The 16,678-nt window shown below is 43.2% G+C and overlaps 2 protein-coding genes across 3 annotated transcripts; one reads left to right on the top strand and one right to left on the bottom strand.

The window, feature by feature from the left end:
• Nucleotides 1-1,150: 1,150 nt before the first annotated feature.
• On the bottom strand, nt 1,151-8,334 carry ints9 (integrator complex subunit 9). The gene is made up of 17 exons (XM_031740810.2): nt 8,032-8,334; nt 7,591-7,718; nt 7,449-7,509; nt 7,273-7,335; nt 6,820-6,959; nt 6,592-6,678; nt 6,226-6,346; nt 5,988-6,122; nt 5,390-5,501; nt 5,092-5,272; nt 4,764-4,824; nt 2,993-3,164; nt 2,774-2,898; nt 2,127-2,294; nt 1,815-1,913; nt 1,597-1,734; nt 1,151-1,512 (listed from the first exon to the last, which is right to left on the bottom strand). The coding sequence occupies exons 1-17, from the start codon at nt 8,182-8,184 to the stop codon at nt 1,339-1,341; spliced, it is 2,118 nt and encodes a 705-aa protein (XP_031596670.1). The 5' UTR covers nt 8,185-8,334; the 3' UTR covers nt 1,151-1,338.
• A 260-nt stretch (nt 8,335-8,594) lies between these two features.
• pla2g7 (phospholipase A2, group VII (platelet-activating factor acetylhydrolase, plasma)) lies at nt 8,595-16,032 on the top strand. 2 transcript variants are annotated; one of them, XM_031740812.2, is made up of 11 exons: nt 8,595-8,745; nt 9,308-9,435; nt 9,648-9,798; nt 10,122-10,215; nt 10,316-10,384; nt 11,404-11,575; nt 12,179-12,292; nt 14,284-14,375; nt 14,568-14,738; nt 14,836-14,984; nt 15,230-16,032. In XM_031740812.2, exons 2-11 carry the CDS (start codon nt 9,340-9,342, stop codon nt 15,328-15,330), a joined length of 1,209 nt encoding a protein of 402 aa, XP_031596672.1. In that variant the 5' UTR covers nt 8,595-8,745; nt 9,308-9,339; the 3' UTR covers nt 15,331-16,032. The 2 variants fall into 2 exon arrangements, with proteins under 2 accessions (XP_031596672.1, XP_031596671.1); XM_031740811.2 differs by lacking the exon at nt 8,595-8,745 and adding an exon at nt 8,754-8,908.
• Nucleotides 16,033-16,678: the final 646 nt, after the last annotated feature.

The raw sequence follows: 16,678 nt of genomic DNA, 5'->3' as shown, positions 1-16,678 counted from the left end.
AAATGCCAAACACACTCAGTATAAAATATCTGGAGTCTATGTAGTTGGAAGAATATCACAGAATCTGGCTCTGAGGTATGAAGCTGCTGTCAAAGTGCCTTAAACTGGTATTTTTTATAATGGTCAGCAGGGGGCGACTCCTCCCGCTGGAAAAATGTGTAACTGTGTTTAAGAGCTATTGAAATGGTTGTTTGTTTCCTCAGCAGAGAAACGGAGCATTTGGACTGACAACTTTGGACTGTGTGTGTGTGAGAGTGAGAAAACACCATCAGCAAACCACTCGCAGCTCAACACCTACACTGTGAACACTGACAGAGGCTCTGGTGTGTTCAGGGAGCCCAGCTTAAATATTCAGCCATCATTCCTGTTGATCATGTTTACTGTGCATTTCCTCTTGTGTCATGTCAGCGTGTGCCGGGAAAAAACACCTGCTGTGGTTACTCATTCCACAGAAGGAACACTTCTGTGGAATGTGAGTAAAGCGCTTTCCTCATTTTATCCCGTGCAAATGTAACCGGTTCATAAATTACATATTGTTATAATTACACAAAATGTGTTCGAGACCCCAAACAGTTCCTGTTATACTTGTAGGACCTTCAAGCCTGTAGTTATGTTCATTACCAGTTGGAGCCCCTCCTCATTGTTCTTCTTCTTTGGTGCAACCCTATAAATACAGTGTACCCCTTTGGCCTCTCCCCTTTTCTACAATTCCCCTGTGGGAGAGGTTGGTGTCTTTCCCAACACTGTACAACAAGCAATGTATATTTAGCCACCCTGATATTTCTGATTGTGTGTCTTTAGTTCAGTTATTGTGCCTATCTTTGCTAGATGCTGTAAATGTGTAGTACGTGTGTGTCACATATGTGTTATAGGCACAGTTAATGCTAGCATGAATAGATCATTCTTGCTAGCTTGGGAGTTGTGGTGGGTGGAGCTAACCCTCTTCCTTACTGTTTGCACTTGGTTGTAGGAGCTGGAGGGGGCTTTTAATGACTTGGAGGTCTTTGTTTCTTTTACCTGTCAGTGTCAGATAACGCAGGAACACACCGGTTACACAAAGCCTGGGCTCGTGAGCAAAGTCTCAGTTTTCACTTTTTGCGGTTTTAAAGCTTCCAGTTTCCTAAGACTAAGTGATGAACGACAGTTACTGTACAATTCTGGAAAACCTTTTTAATACAAAATAATACTTCTGTGAGTTTTATAAAATAAAACCAAACAATGCTGTACAGTGAAACGACTGTAAATATGGCCGTTGAGCATCCACACCCTTCCCTTCCGCTTCTGTCCATAATGCAGCGACGCAGAAACACGGTTAAAAACTAACAGCCAGGATTCAGCTCAGAGTTTCTGCAGGAAGCGCAGCACCAGGTCCCTGAGCGTGGTCCTCAGTGGCTCACTGTCACAGACGATATGCGTCCCGTCCTCCTCCAGCTGAATGAGCGTGTCCTCCGCCTGCAGGTGCAGGATGTGCCCATCTGCCGTTTCCTCCACTTTAACTTCTGTGATCCCGTGCTGCAAATGAGCACATAACAAGTTAACATTAAGTAAGTGCTAATATCACAGCACACTGACGCCCCTCTCGTTCAGATTTCCCACCTTCTGCAAAGTGGCCAGAAAAGCTTCCAGGGCCACAGCTCCACTCAGCATGGGTTTAGGGGCCAACGCTACAGGGGGCTCCTCAATCACACGCTTCCTCTTCTTGCTGGGGGGCATGGGAGGGGGTTTGGGCACCGACTGGGAACAAATGAAAGAAAAATGCAGCTGAGCTCTGATCAGCTGATTCTCTAATGGAAGTACAAGTATTCTGGGCTCACCTGTAACGTGTGCTTATTGTCCTTTGAGTGCAGCAACGCAGACACGGTCGCCACAGAGACGCCGGGTTTGATCTCAGAGGGCACCAGGGAGTTGGCCAGCTAGGAAGAGAAAAATACGACTCTTAGCAATTAAAACCGTCCACCTGCTTTCTGACAGCAAGAGGATTTCTCAATAAAAACAGCTGTTCAAACGCCACATTGTCATAGTGATCAGAGAATTCACCATCTGTTTCTGAAAACACAGATTCTCTGTGGCTGGAAACTCAGATCCATCTCTGAGGAGGTTTTTTTGACTTCTCTTCGGCGCCTCACCTCAGGCAGGATGTAGATGCGTTCATAGCGGCGTCTGAAGGGCAGGTTAAGAACAGAGCAGCGTCTGTAGGGCATAGGAGGAGGCTGCAGCTCCAACATCAGGTCGGAGCGGTGGGACTGGGTCAGAGGAGGCTGGGTGTACTGCTCGGGACACACCACGTGGAGCGGCTGCAGGAAGAAGACACGGCTGTAGCTTTTACACACAGAGTACAAATGTGAGAGGCTGAAGCTGGCTTCAGCTAAAAAGCATTAAGGCTACAGCTAAATGAGAACTAGTGCTGCGAATGGGCCATCCAGGAACTACAGAGATGCTTCAATCAAATCCCTCAAATCTTACGCAAGACCCACTGCTTCCCTGTGCTCTGCCCTGAACGCTCACATTGTTCTGCCATTTTATTTGTATATCGCCTGTTAGCTTGGAAATCTGCTTCCCATTCTCCCGTTTCACCCACAGCGCTCTCACAGACTCAGTCATTATGGCACATCACAGTTCTAGCATCCCATGACGCAGCCTTTCTGGAGCAATCCGGATTATTTTGCGGTCGCTGGCTCCCTCCTCATCGTAGAATCATTTAGGTGTTGTTCCTTAGTCTCTGCTCTATTTCTGTGTATTTCTCTCATAATCAGATCAGGTGCTAACAGCATACCTGGACTTCCTTGAGCAGCTTTGATACTTGGTGGAAGTTGAGCCGTGTGTCAATAGGACAATAAACACACTTCATGGCTAACGGCTGGTACGGCGCCAGGGCATCCAGGTAGGAGAAGTCCGGCTCTGTGAGTGAGAAAGATCAGGCACACAGATGTTACAAGCTCAGGCTTTCCTTGTTTTATTCACGTCTAAGAGATGTAATGATAGCTGTAATTACCAGTAAAGATGATAGTGTTGAGGCTGGATTTGCCCCAGAGCTCCATGAAGTGAACGACGTCGCCGAAGCGCAGAGAGGGGTGACCGGTGAAAACCACGCAGGGCTGACGGAACTCGCTGCTGAAGTCTCCGTGAATGCTGGGGTAGTGCTTCAGCTTGTTGGTTTGGATGAGCTGAAACATCAGCAGCACATTTAAGCACCAGTTTATCAACGAGCTCAAGAATGAAATGTGCAGAGAACTGCACGTGACCTCATCACCAGCCCCAGAGGTGTACTTGTGCTTGCTTTCATCCTGGTATCTTTGCATCAGTCGACTCTGCTTTTTAAAACGTGTTATAGATATGATGCGCTCCAGGCAAAAGCATATCTCACTCACATTTGATGGGACTCATGGCTACATATCTCATCTGTTATTAATCACTTGTGATAGCACTGGTCTGTTCGAACACATGTTATTTGCCTAATGCTTTCCAATTCAAAGCACCGTTTTCTCCAACCAAACATGAATTTGCATAAAATATAAATATGAGCAAGAATCTACTTTCTCAGCATCAAGCAGGAAATGGATTTGAGAATGCTAGAAAATTCATTTTAAAGTGGACATTATGTTTTTTCATACTTCCTGTAATAAATATACTGTCTGTCAAGACACAGTTTCTATTAAAATCATCCAAAGTGTCCAAAAAAACCAAAAAAAAACAAAACCTACACAAACAAAAAAAAAAACAGTCATTGTCTGTACATTTAATCACTGTTTGCTAAAACTGGAGCCTTCAGAAGAAAGATTGCTAACGAGGGAGGAGGAAGGGAGCGACAACAGCCAGCCTGTGGGGCTGTCCCTCAGGCCCAGTGTAAGGTAAATAAGCATTATTCTGCAAAGCTACGCTGGTATAGTTAAAAACCTGAGGAAAAAAAAGTAGGTTCCCTATAATATAAAGATTATTTTCAGTATAAAGGAGAAGGGCAATATGGCCAAAAATATTTATCACGATATACATTTGAAAATTTGTGATAACGATATCATTGACACTAGACAAAATACTTTACAACTCCACAACTTTATTAGTGCAAAAAACCCCATCAATGTATTTTCACTTAAACAAGCAGCTGTTTTTGACGTGCATTAAAGTTATATACAAATGTAACGGTGCAAATGCAATTTCCTCGCTGACAGTTTAACCAAAAGGCATTTCCAGTGGAAATGGCTGACACATCCTGAGCATAACCATGTAGAATATCCACAAAACTTAAAGAGGTTATACACACACAACACGGTAATATTATGTTGAAGCACAGTACGTATCACTCCGCCAGGCTCCTGGCTACGGTAGCCGCAATGCTCCGACAATCCATCAAGCGTTGCGGGTTCGTGCTTAGCAAAGTCGTACTAAAACATTTTTTGACAGATGTTTGAGCGCCGTGTACCACATAAAATCAGTTCGGTAATAACGACGGCCCACTAGCATGCGCTACCAAAAATAGTGCTTTGTTGTGTATCTGACGGACGAAAGCCAAACCAGTTCCACACCACTGAGGTTGCAGCATTTTTACAAACCAATTCTGGTTCATCCGTTTCATTCAACGATCCGCTTTCGCTCTTCTCATTCTCCGTCGCCGCCATGTGCGTATGTAAACAAAGGCACTGCGCATGCGCGTTTTACCCATATTCTATTGCGCCATTTCATTTTCCTATCATTGCCCAACATTATACCGGTATTACCGTGAACAGTATGATATGGCCCAGCCCTAACTGCCAGTGTTCTTGACTCACCTCTGCGTGTGGGAAAGGCGGCTCTGGGAGATACACCTTTGTTTGCTTGTTGTGACAAAGCCTGAAATATTTGAGAAAAAGAAAAATCATCTGGAATATCCCACAGTCACACAAGTTATCGTCTCTCTGGCGTTTGTTGCATTTTTATCGAGTAACAGAACATCGATATTGTGTTCTTAATTATCAGAGCGACTACATCGTGACTTGTTGTGGAAGACGTGGAAAAATGAAGACGAGCTAACTGAGCACATGCTGAAGAAAAACAGTAAAACCTAAAATCACAACTTTCACGACAGAATCGAGAAGCTTTCGATAAACGGCCACTCACCACTCGGCGAAGATCTGAGAGAACTCCAGCGAGCTGTTGGCTATGGGTGAGATGAAGTAGAAGGGCGTGGTCCCCAGGTTGGCGCTCTCTATGAACTGGTACAAACACTCGAGCAGGTCGTAGATCACTCCCGAGGAGTAGCACGGCACCAGCACATTTCCTCCCGCCCGGATGGTCATGGCTGCAGACCGCAGAAGAACGGCAGCACAGACAACATCATTCAAGTTCCATTTAAATGATACGAGAATGACTTCAACATTTGGTACCACGTCAATCTAAGCGCTACATTAAAACCCACCCAAGTTACTGCAGAATTCTCCCAGCATGCCATCTGGGTTGGCAGTAGGCATCTGAGTGAGGCCTGTCAGAATGAGGACGTCACTATTCTTTAGGGAACTCTGGTCCATGGGCTGGGAGCAGAGAAGAAGAGAAACACTGCAGAGTAGTTGTGACAGGACAGAACAGACTGGATTCTCCAACAATTACAGCGTGCACTGACAAACACTCGCCTAAAGATTTAGCTTCCAAAAGAAACTCTGAGCACAGGAAAAAGGAAATCTGTGACTAAACGAATAACAGACTGCACTCTTTACACTCTAGATCGTGACAGCTTTGTCCTCAATCCCTTCAAACTTTAACTTTCTCCCCCATAAAGACGACATCTGATGACCTCCGCTGGACCCTCAATGACAAGTTTTGACACCTTAGTAGAAATCAATGACGTGGTTTAGCTGCACGAGCAGAGACCACCCTTCCTGACTGCTGCACACTCATTTTATCAGTTTATTCTGTAAACAGGCCCAAAATATTAGCGAAATCACTCAGCTCAGGAAAAAGCTTCAAGGGTTACGCCCAGTAGACTTTGAAATGGTGAAGCATTAAGCCTGCTGGCCTACCTGAGGATGTGTGGTGAGTAGAGATGAGCCAGACACATAGGACACCTTCTCGTGGTGAGACTGGATGATCCAGTTGGAGCTGCCCAGCGAGTAGCCGGAGCTCAATGGGGAGACTTGTACAGCTCCAAACAACTCCTGCAAGAAAAAAAAAACGAGAGAAAAGACAAGGAGAAGTCACCATTGCAAGAAAGCAAAAATGTGAAATCTTAAATATCTCCTGGACATAAGCAGTTCTCACCACTTTCTGTGAATAACCCACAAGCTGCACTTTGCTGAGCGCAGAGTTAACCTCCTGCATGCTGTAGCATCGCTTCCACATCCACACATCAACTGCATCCTTCAGCGGCCCCGGGAGCATCCTAATGCAATAACATAAGTATTCATTTGAACGGTGGAGTTACACCACCCTGCTAGTGGAGGTGTAACAAAACACCAGAAAAATTAGGTGAAGGTAAAATGAAACTTCAAAAATGACCAGACTAAAACAAAGTCAGTAACTGTATTTCATGTGTCAACTCACACACACACACACACACACACACACACACACACACACACACACACACACACACACACAGAGAATATTTTTACAAAACTAGTCTACCTTTGTATCTCCTTGTTCTTCCAGGACGTGGCAGACTGGGCTTTAGGAACTCTCTCCATGAAGTTCACGAGCTCCTCCATCAGCAGCCTAAGGAAGAAAAGAGGAAGAACGAGCGTAAACGCAACTGAAGACGTGTGACCTGTATCTCATTTTACCAAATGAAATAATGATATCACAAAAATAATATAAAAATAGTAAGATGTGGTAATCATCCCCTGCATCTGTCACCTGCCAATCTGCAGCGTGGGCTCCGTGGCGTACACTGTCCCGGTGAAGCCGGTGTGCTCTGTGATGTAAGGCAGGGCCATCATGCAGTGGTAGTTTGAGATAAGGATGACATCGATGGTGGACAGGTCCAACAGTTCTCTCTGTGCGTTATTCAGATTAAATAGATATCATTGTTGTACTTCAGGTATTTATTAAGATAGGACCTACTGTGAAAGTAAAGACGCAGTAATCACACTGTGCTGATCATAGTAACTGATTTCTCTGAGTGGATTATCCTATTCTTGTCAATTGTGGCAGGCCTATCAGGTTTCTTTTTTTTCTTATTTGTTTAAAATAGGTGGATTTGCTCCAACTCTGATGCTTTACAGTGGCCCCTGTTTTGCAGAGAGACATTCTGAATGAGTAGCACAAGCTATAACACTAATGCAGAGATGAAGTATCAGGGATGTCTACCTCAGGGAGACAGAACTCTGGCTGTGCGTCAACAAACACCCTCCCTGCACACTCCTTCAGCTCCTGCAAGCATAAGGCAAAACTGATTTTTCCCCCCACAGATAAATCGGCATGTGTTCATACAAAAACTGCAGTAAGTTGAAATATACGCCAAGTAACCAAACAGCTTCTCGTGCCTTTCCCAAATTTATTGTTCCATCCTTAGAGACCCAACCAGGTAGCTTGGAAAGTCTTGGACTGAAAAAAAAAAAGGATCATCATCATCAAGCAAAACACATCTCTTATCCATGAATGAATGAATTACTGTCAGTGACTCACCTGTGCACCAAGGGCAGGGGCAGGAAGTTGAGGACAGAGGTGGTGTCCAGTCCACAGTCCAACATGATGGTGGTGGACTTGAACTTGAGGACATTGCAGGGCAATGTAGGATGACCCGACAGACAGTACTACAAGGAGGAAATGCACCCTTAAAACCACAGGTGTGTGTAGGTGTACAAAGATACAGATACAGTAAAGCAGGATAAACCCGACACCAAAATGTCAAAGGGGTTTTGTTTCCGTGTTTTTGTATGCATAGTTAAACACTTCACGCTGTACTAACTTGCTGTTCGCTGCTCACCTTTTCCACTTTATTAAACTGCACCCAAAAAAAACCGCTATTAGCTTCCAGCTAACAGTCACTTTTGGGTGACTATAAGTTAATCACTTTCGACTATTTCTACATTAATTGTTCTCTTCACTGATCTGCTTTTTACTCACCAATTTCATCTTTAACAAAAGGAGTTGCTGATAAATGAGTTGACAACAGTTAGCTTTGCTAACGCAGCATCGTTCTCCACTGCTTTTCTGCTCCCTTCTCGCTTTGTTTCCCGCTCGGCTGTCCTCTACTGCCCCCAACAGACGTGGAGTCATATCAAACGTACCGACACTTTAAAAGTGCCATTTTTACTGAGAAGCCAGCGCTTATGTGCAGCTGCTTTGGCAACAGCACCTTGGCTCACACGATATTAATGAAAATATTAATTAAAGCGTCGATGATTGTTGTAAACAACTGCACGTGCGCGCTGATTCCAGAGCTGTCAGCGAGAGTCGCTGCGACAAACCAGAGCCGTGTACAGAGCAGTTGACACAATTTCAAAGGCCTTGGTTGAGTTCATATTTAGAGCCATCTATGCCGTAATTCGAGTAAAGATAGAAGCATGATTGCCAACTGTTAAATAATATGACATGTAGGTCATTAAGGTTTAAGTTGGGGGACGCCATTAGGCCGGCAGAGGCAGGACTGCCACAGTGACTCAACACCGTTCATCCACTACTCTGGTCTAGCCCCCTCCTATGCTAGCAGCGGCTAACTGACAAAAACAATAACCACTCCCAAAGCAGTACATTTATCCTGTGATTGCTCTCAGTCCACGGTAATATTGCGAAACTGATGTAGAAACACCGGGCAGCGCTCGCACTTCTGTATCTCCGGTAGGCCTTTTATTTTATTTAACGAGTGTTACTGTTACCGGCAGCTAAAGTGGAGATAGAAAACGTTTGGTTAGGTTGCTGTCGAAAGTGCTGTAGTCGATGTTTTCTTATGGAGGGTTTCTTCAGTTAGGAGTCAAGAGATTGAACGCGTGGGCGAGGACAGGTAGGAGTTAACACGCCACGTTTTGGGTTTTTGTTTTAACTGACAGCACAAAGACTTTGACCCGTTTAGTTAAATGAATCAAGTGTGCGGTTGTGTGGGGCTCTCTGTGGTTAGATCAAGGCGTAAACTTCGCGACTCGGTCTCACATAACATTTAGTACAGTGAAGAAGTTTTTGACTTTCATTTGATACTGATAAACTACTTAATAAAAAGCTACAATACTATTAATAATGTAAATGAATGTCAAGCATATATAATGATACATTCTGCATATACACATTTATTCATTGCGGTCAGTAGCATCCGTGCAGAAATAATACGATTTTTAGTCCTGTTATCTTTCCCTTTTATAGAGGAGCAGTATTGATGTACAGATGTGTGCGTGTTTCTATTTACCAGACCAGAAGAGGTCCGCGCTAAGTTTCTTCACCATGGGGAGCAGCTGCAGTAATAACCTTGGGATCCCTCCAGGCAACGGCCCAAACGCTGTGGGCTGCACTGACTTCATGATGGACCACACTGCAGAGGTACAAGCAAAAGAAAACCTTTGTTCATGCTGACATGTAACAGCTGAGCTCACATATTTGTATTTGACATTCTCGAGTGTGCTGCAGATGCTGGGCTGGGTACCCACAGGTATTATGGAAAGCAGGTATTTGGGCCACGCAGGCTGCTGACATCACGGGAGCAAATGGCCTTCTGCTGAGTTGCTTGAACTAGCTGTCTGTCTCTCCAACAGGGCACATTCTTCCGGCTGTACTATCCCTGTCAGGAGATGGAAAGTGCCGAGAAGCCTGACTGGGTCCCATGCAAGGAGTACTTTAACGGTCTGGCTGACTTCATGAAAATGAACAGGGCCCTCAGTGAAAGGATCTTCAACTACCTCTTTGGTGAATAAATTAGGAAAATCCAGTATTTCTAATGATGTCATGGCATAAAATGGACTATTTTTTCTTTGTTTCTTTGCTTTCTCAAGTCTTATATGCTTGCACACTTATTAATGAATTTGCACCCCCACCCCCCTCTCCATCCTGACAGTCTATTTCTTTGTGGTGTAAAAGTCAAATTTATTTGCTCAGGACAGCAATATTATATGATATTATATGACTTTAGTCACTAAAAAAAATAAAAAATAGAAAGCTAGTTTCTTTCAGTTTCTAATGTGGTTAAAAAAATAGCCAATGTGCATGTTCCTCATTTTTATCTATTTCAGGGTCCTTCAAGATCCCAGCCTATTTGGATGCTCCATTTAAATCGAATGAAAAATGTCCCGTGATCATCTTCTCCCACGGCTTGGGAGCCTTTAGGTACACACACAATGCAGTTGTTCTTTTTATTTCGTCACTCCTGCAGCAATAACCCGTTACAAGTTCTGCTCACACTGTGGCTCCTGTGATTGTTTCTCAGGACCTTGTATTCAGCAATATGTGCAGAAATGGCCTCTCAGGGCTTCATCGTGGCATCAGTGGAACACAGGTAATTTTTCTATTTGGTTCATATGTAGTTTTCATTCCATTAATCACCAAAACCTTCTATAGCAGGGTTGTCAAACATAGGGTCCAGGGGCCAGAATCGGCCAGGCAGAGACTCCAATCGGGCCCACTGGAAGGCTATGGAGTGCACAGACTTTGGAACTTTTAACTGTATTTAAAATTTTACAGACCATTACGTCCATGCTACACCAGATAGTTACTAATAGATTAAAAAAAATTAAATGACAGAAAAGTTCCCATTTTTCAAGCATCTACTATAGATGTTTTTACTATAGAAAAAAAGTATATTATTCTAAATGCATGACAGTGTGCACAATGAGCTAGCAGCACTTTTTCTCTTATTTTACACATTTATCATAAAACTGAGAGAAACTTTTGAAATTGCACTTCTTTTCCTCATATGAAGATATCTCAGGGATTAATTGTGTGTTTAAACATCTTTACACTGACAGTTTCTGATCTTAAGTGGTCCCCCCACTCGGAGTGGGTAGTATGTGGCCTACGATGTAAAATGAGTTTGAAATCTGTGTTCTTTGTAATCTTCATTCGGAGGAAATCGTAGCTGAACGTTTGTCCTCTGCTATTGTTTGCTTGGCTGTCTGTTTACGTGTGTAGTAGGAGTGGAAAGGGTGTGCAGACAATGGTACGAACCAGGTCATCACAATTCTTTTCAGTATGCAGACAAGGGGGACCATATGGAGATGAACATAATGGCCACAGCTGGCCTGTCGCTTATGGTGATGGAAGTGTTATTTTGCTGGATTTTAGCAGCCGGCGACATGCTGACAAAGCCGCAGACAGAGCGCATGGCTGCAGTGTGAGAGCAGCAACATGAGAGTGACTTTGCTTCTTTCAGAGAGAGGGTCATACGCTGCCTCAAACAGGATGTGTTCTCTACATGTGTCTAAACCCTAATTGTTCCAAGTAAAGTGAAGGAAGTAATATCTGTTCCTAGGGCTGGAACTACCAGTTATGGTTTTATTTTTTATTTTTCTCCCACAGAGACCAGTCAGCGTCAGCTACATATTATTTTTGTGATAAGCCAGAGTCAGAAAGGTCAAATGCAAGTTTGACAAAATCATCCGGTGCCACCCAACAGAACTTGGTAAAGGAGTGGATGTACTACAGAGCTCTGCGGCACGGAGAGAGCGAATTCCCCCTCAGAAACAAACAAGTATGTTGTCGCAGAGATTACCCACAGACTCCCTCTGTGGGTTTCAAATTCACAGTCTCTTGATTGCATAACTTCATACCCGTTTGCTCGCAGGCAGCTTGGCACTGATGTTAAAATCAAACCACATCCTTGTTTGTTCTAGCTGACATTCTTCTGTTTTCATCTGGGCACGTTATGTTAAACAGCAAGCATGTGGTCACATCCCGTTTATCTTAAAGCTGAAAGGAATCAGGGACTGCAGACAGCAGTTGGCTTTTTAAATCTACGATTAAGGCGAGGGATATTTCTTTTTTTTTTTTTTTTTTTTGTTCATCAGAGTAGCTTTGCAAAACTCACAGTTCAACACAATCCTGGTTTATCTTGTACTGAGCCCAAGTGCAGCAGCTCAGCTCCACTCTAGCTTCCTGTCCCCTCCCTTTAAGAGAAGCTCCCTCTGATTTGCTGCCCACCATAAACAAAAATTTAGGGAGACCGGGAGTTTATAAATCCCATAGTAGGGGAAAAAATGATGGTTTTATTTGTCGTATCTGTACAGATGTCGTGAATGTAAAGGTAAATGGCACCTTAAAGAAACAGAATGAATTCATTTGTTTAATCTTTCAGGTGAAACAAAGAGCAGATGAATGCATTCTGGCTCTCGATAAACTCACTGAAATCAACTCAGGAATCTCAGTGCAAAATGTTCTGGAGACGCAGTTTGACTGGTCAACGCTGAAGGTAAGCTTTTGGTTACCTCTGGCTGTGATATGCATTGTGTGGTAGCAAACACAACAATGGAAATGTGTCACAAGATGCAGAAAGTATCTGTAACACGAGCATGAGGCAAGTTGGCAAGTGTCACAAGACTCCAGGAAACGCAGTTCATAAGAAGACAGAAATGTGGGTGTGTGTTAGAAGTCTCTCTGAAGTTTGATCAAGGCTTAAAAGGCAACAGTTGTAGCCTTTTAGCTTTACAGTGTTTAAAGCTAAAGTTGAACTCTTCTCACCTTTGAGGCGACCAGCTGACGCCGTTACCTGTGAGAGCAACGTGTGCTGGTTACTGACACATGACAGAGTGGTACATACATTAAAGGGTTAACCTAGCAACCAGCTGTCGGCAACAAAGCAGTGCTCTGAGCGATCCTCTGTGGACCCCTGTCGTAGCAAGCAGACATTCCAGCCTCCGGTTACCTAGGCAACTTCCAATCTATTTATAATCCTGTCGTGTGTCAGTCAGGGGTATTCTTCACTGCTTCGATCGCTCAACTTGAAACTGAGAAAAGTTTAAAGAGTGGATCAGGAAGGAACAATCGGCAAGGTTTTGACCAGAGACCACAGAGAGTGGTGCAACTTCAAGCTGGGTGAAGAAACCACCGACAAAGCGATGTAGGCAAACCCCAGACTCAACTTTTCTAAACTTTGAAGCGAGTGATCGAAGTACTGCAAAGATGATGCTGAATGACATATGGGGCAGGTGCCAAACATGTACAGCACGGAGAGTCTGCAACAAACATCAGCTCCAAAGCCATGATTGGTTGATGAGTGAATTGCTTCCTGTGTGCACATCCTTAACGTAGGGCACGCCCACTTCACAATGCCAGCACTTGTTCAATTTCTTAATAATTTCTTAGTTCACAAAAGGTCAACTTAAACATTTGGAACATCTCTGTTTCAGGGTTTGTTGCATCTCACAAAGGTCATGCATTGCTAAGATGTGATTGATGATGTCACAGCAGAATTGTTGAGGATTTTTGGTCAGTTTAGTCAGCTGTCTGATGCTTAGAAGACCAAGGAGTTTTTCTAGCAGTGTTCTATCTTTGTGGTTATTGCAACTTTCCCCAAAGTCTGGAGCTTTCAAAGTTCATTTACTAGCACATTTTTATGTATAAACTTGGCACCAAAAGTTCTATTTAGTAAGACTGTTGACTTGGTTGTAACAATGCTTCTTGGCAATAAGTCTTAGACCAGGCTTATTTATTTCCCCTTTAACGGTGCCATATTTTGCCACAAGTTTGAAAAAGTTGCCAAATCTTCTCAGACTTCTGTTTGGTGTCATTTATTGAACTATTGAACTCTGAAGACATAGGAGTCATAGCAACAGCATGTGGAAGAACCATACACGGCCACAACAGCATGGCATCTGCTCCTCGTGCTGGTCACACAATGCTGTGGTATAGCTTCCCGTTCTTCAACCACTACTTTTGGTTTTGTTGGCTGACTTGTGAAAAACGCTGTTAAACTGCCAATATGTCGTGTTTCTTCATACTTCGCTCATCCCATCCAACACCACACAAGAGTCAACACAGAATAAGCTGTTTGGCATTGGCCCGCATACTCAACTCTGCTGCTCAACCCACAAATGAGTTTTCCTTACAAACGTGGCACCAAATATACTTTGCAGCTGTAGAAGATTATTGCCAAGAAGCATTGGTACAACAAAGAAGTATCAAACACAAAGTTCTTACTTTTTGTGCTGCCATGTGTGTGTATAAACAATAAAATGACATACCAACTAGTTTCAGATGGTCTGACTTTTGAAAGTGCAGTGAGGAAAAACCTGTGTTTACAGCTGATCGATAAGCTGAGGCTGAGTCCAAAGTTCATGAAATGCTGTTTTGCATAAAGAAAATCAGCAGTCTTTAATCTGTGATCAGAAAAATGTGAAACGCAGTGGAGTACAATTTAGTTTGTGCTGATTTCTTAATTCTCTCTCATGTTCTTGGTAACAGAACTCCATGGACCTGTGCAGGATAGCAGTGATGGGGCATTCTTTTGGAGGAGCAACAGTCATAGAGGCTCTGTGCAAAGAGGTTAAATTCAAGTATGTTTTTGGGGGGTTTCCAGTCTTTATCAATTAACTGCACGCTTATTGTCCATAATGTCTGCAGGGATAGAGCTGTGTGCATGAGGGCATTTCACTTTGCTTATTATAAATTAGAAACGTGTGCTATAGGCAGCAGTAACAGACCCAGATTACTGAAAGTAATAACCTGGCCTGCTATCCTACAAACAGGTGTGGAGTAGCATTAGACTCCTGGATGACTCCTTTAGACGATGAGATCTTTCCTCGGGTGAAGCAGCCAATCTTTTTCATCAACTCTGAGAAGTTCCAGTGGGCGGGGAACATCAGCCGCATGAAGAAGCTCGACTCGGCCGTCATACAGAGGAAAATGATCACCATCAGGTACCACTGCTGGTCTGCTGCACTTTCATTTAGAGACTTTGGGGGTAATTTGGTCTGATTTTGTGATGACGTCGCTTCTTCACCTGCATTCTTTCAGAGGTACAGTCCACCAGAGTTTCCCAGACTTCACCTTTCTCACGGGCAACTGGATCGGGAAGCTGATGAAACTCAAAGGAGAGATCGACCCAGAGCTCGCCATAGACCTGTGCAATAAAGCAACACTAGCGTTTCTGCAACGCCATCTTGGTAAGAACTCCTGCTCGTCGTTTCGGTCAGATTTAATCATGTAATGCAGGAACACATTTCAGCTGTGGGCAAATTAAAGCTGTTTAAATAGCTTTTGTTTTTATGGGATTAATAGTAAGATGTATACAGCGGTATCAGCTGAGCTGTGAGGAGTTGGCTGTTGGTCTGCAGCAGAGATCGACTGAACTCTCTGCATGAACTAATGCTGTGCTTTTTCCCCTTTCCTCTGTGCAAAAATCTTGCAGGCCTGGAGAAGAACTTTAACCAGTGGGACCCTCTGATTGATGGAGAAGATGAAAACCTCATCCCAGGAACTAATGTCAACTTGCTTCAGTCCGCCATCTAAACCGGCTCTGTGCCTCTTATACTGTAGCCTCTCGTATTCACCTTATGCGCAGGAGTCAGTGCAACGGGTTTAAAATGTCAAGTCAGGCCTACTTGGCATTTTTTTTTAAGCACATTTTACAAACTGGAAATAATATTTTTAAAGCAGGAATCAAATGGAAATCTAACCTCTACCTCAAAGGATGGATTTATTTTTTCTGGATGGATCAAGCACTCAGCGTAGTGTTTGTTTCAGGAGGCCTGAATGTTGCATACGAGCAGCTTGAAACTTTCTTCTCACTGTTGGTGACATCTTTACTATTAGCTGCAATTTCTTGAACAACTCTTTGTAATCAGTTTTTATCTTTTAGTGTACCGGTAAATAAATCCAAATGTTTCTGTACCTCTTTGGACCTTTGAGCAATGACAAGGTACTCTATGATTGCTGTGTGTGGCCTATGATGACAATCTTAAGTTATAGAATAGAAAAAGATGATTATAGAATTACTTATGTGATAAAGATTATTAGACGAGCTAGCATGTAAAAGGCATCCAGTAACTTCAAGCACATCTTTCAATGAATATTGTAAACACTAAAAAGCTGCTTTAAATATCCCACAGGCCATAAGCCACCTTACAGTTCTTTCCTTGGTCAGTGCTATGTAACTTTTATACACTTCATTTATACACAACAGAAATCCAATAAATCTGGTTTCTTTACAAATGTTTAGCACTCTTTTTTTAAAAACACTTCATTGATCAGGTTCTGGCAGTAAGGCTGTAAAATTCAATCTTTAAAGGGAGTCCACAAACTAAAATACTAAGGCAACAAGACATCACGACCTGTAGCGACGACAGAAACGAACCATAAGTAACAGGCAGTGAATTAAACCAGTCTCAGTTTGGAAGCTTGCTCCAGTCGTTCTGTGAATGGGAGAAAACTGACAAGCAACAAGGTGTCAAACATAAGGCCCGAGGGCCAAAACTGCCCTAGCAAAGACTCCAATTCAACCCACTGGAGAGCTTTAGAAAAATGAAGGACAGCATAGAGTTTGAACTTCTGTTTTTTCATGTCTTACAGCTTTTCCTATCGATAAAAGGCCCCATTGCCATCCGTACCACACCGAAGCATAAGAACATTTTCTGTGAATTCATGGAAACTTTACATTCTAAATGTATAATTACAGGACAGTGTGAGCAATGAAATACCAAAACCTTTTCTGTAACCTTACAGGTGTGTCATGTAGTTTCACCTGTCCCACCTGCTGTATGTGGCTACAATGTAAAATTAGTTTGATATCCCTGCACAGCTGGGTGTCCACTAGTTAATGTGTGACAACAGAACTGTGTCATGTTTGTTTATATGAAGC

The sequence above is a fragment of the Oreochromis aureus genome, linkage group 15 (assembly GCF_013358895.1).
Source record: "Oreochromis aureus strain Israel breed Guangdong linkage group 15, ZZ_aureus, whole genome shotgun sequence".
Taxonomy (NCBI): Eukaryota; Metazoa; Chordata; class Actinopteri; order Cichliformes; family Cichlidae; genus Oreochromis; species Oreochromis aureus.
This window is presented reverse-complemented; position numbering and strand designations above follow the sequence as displayed.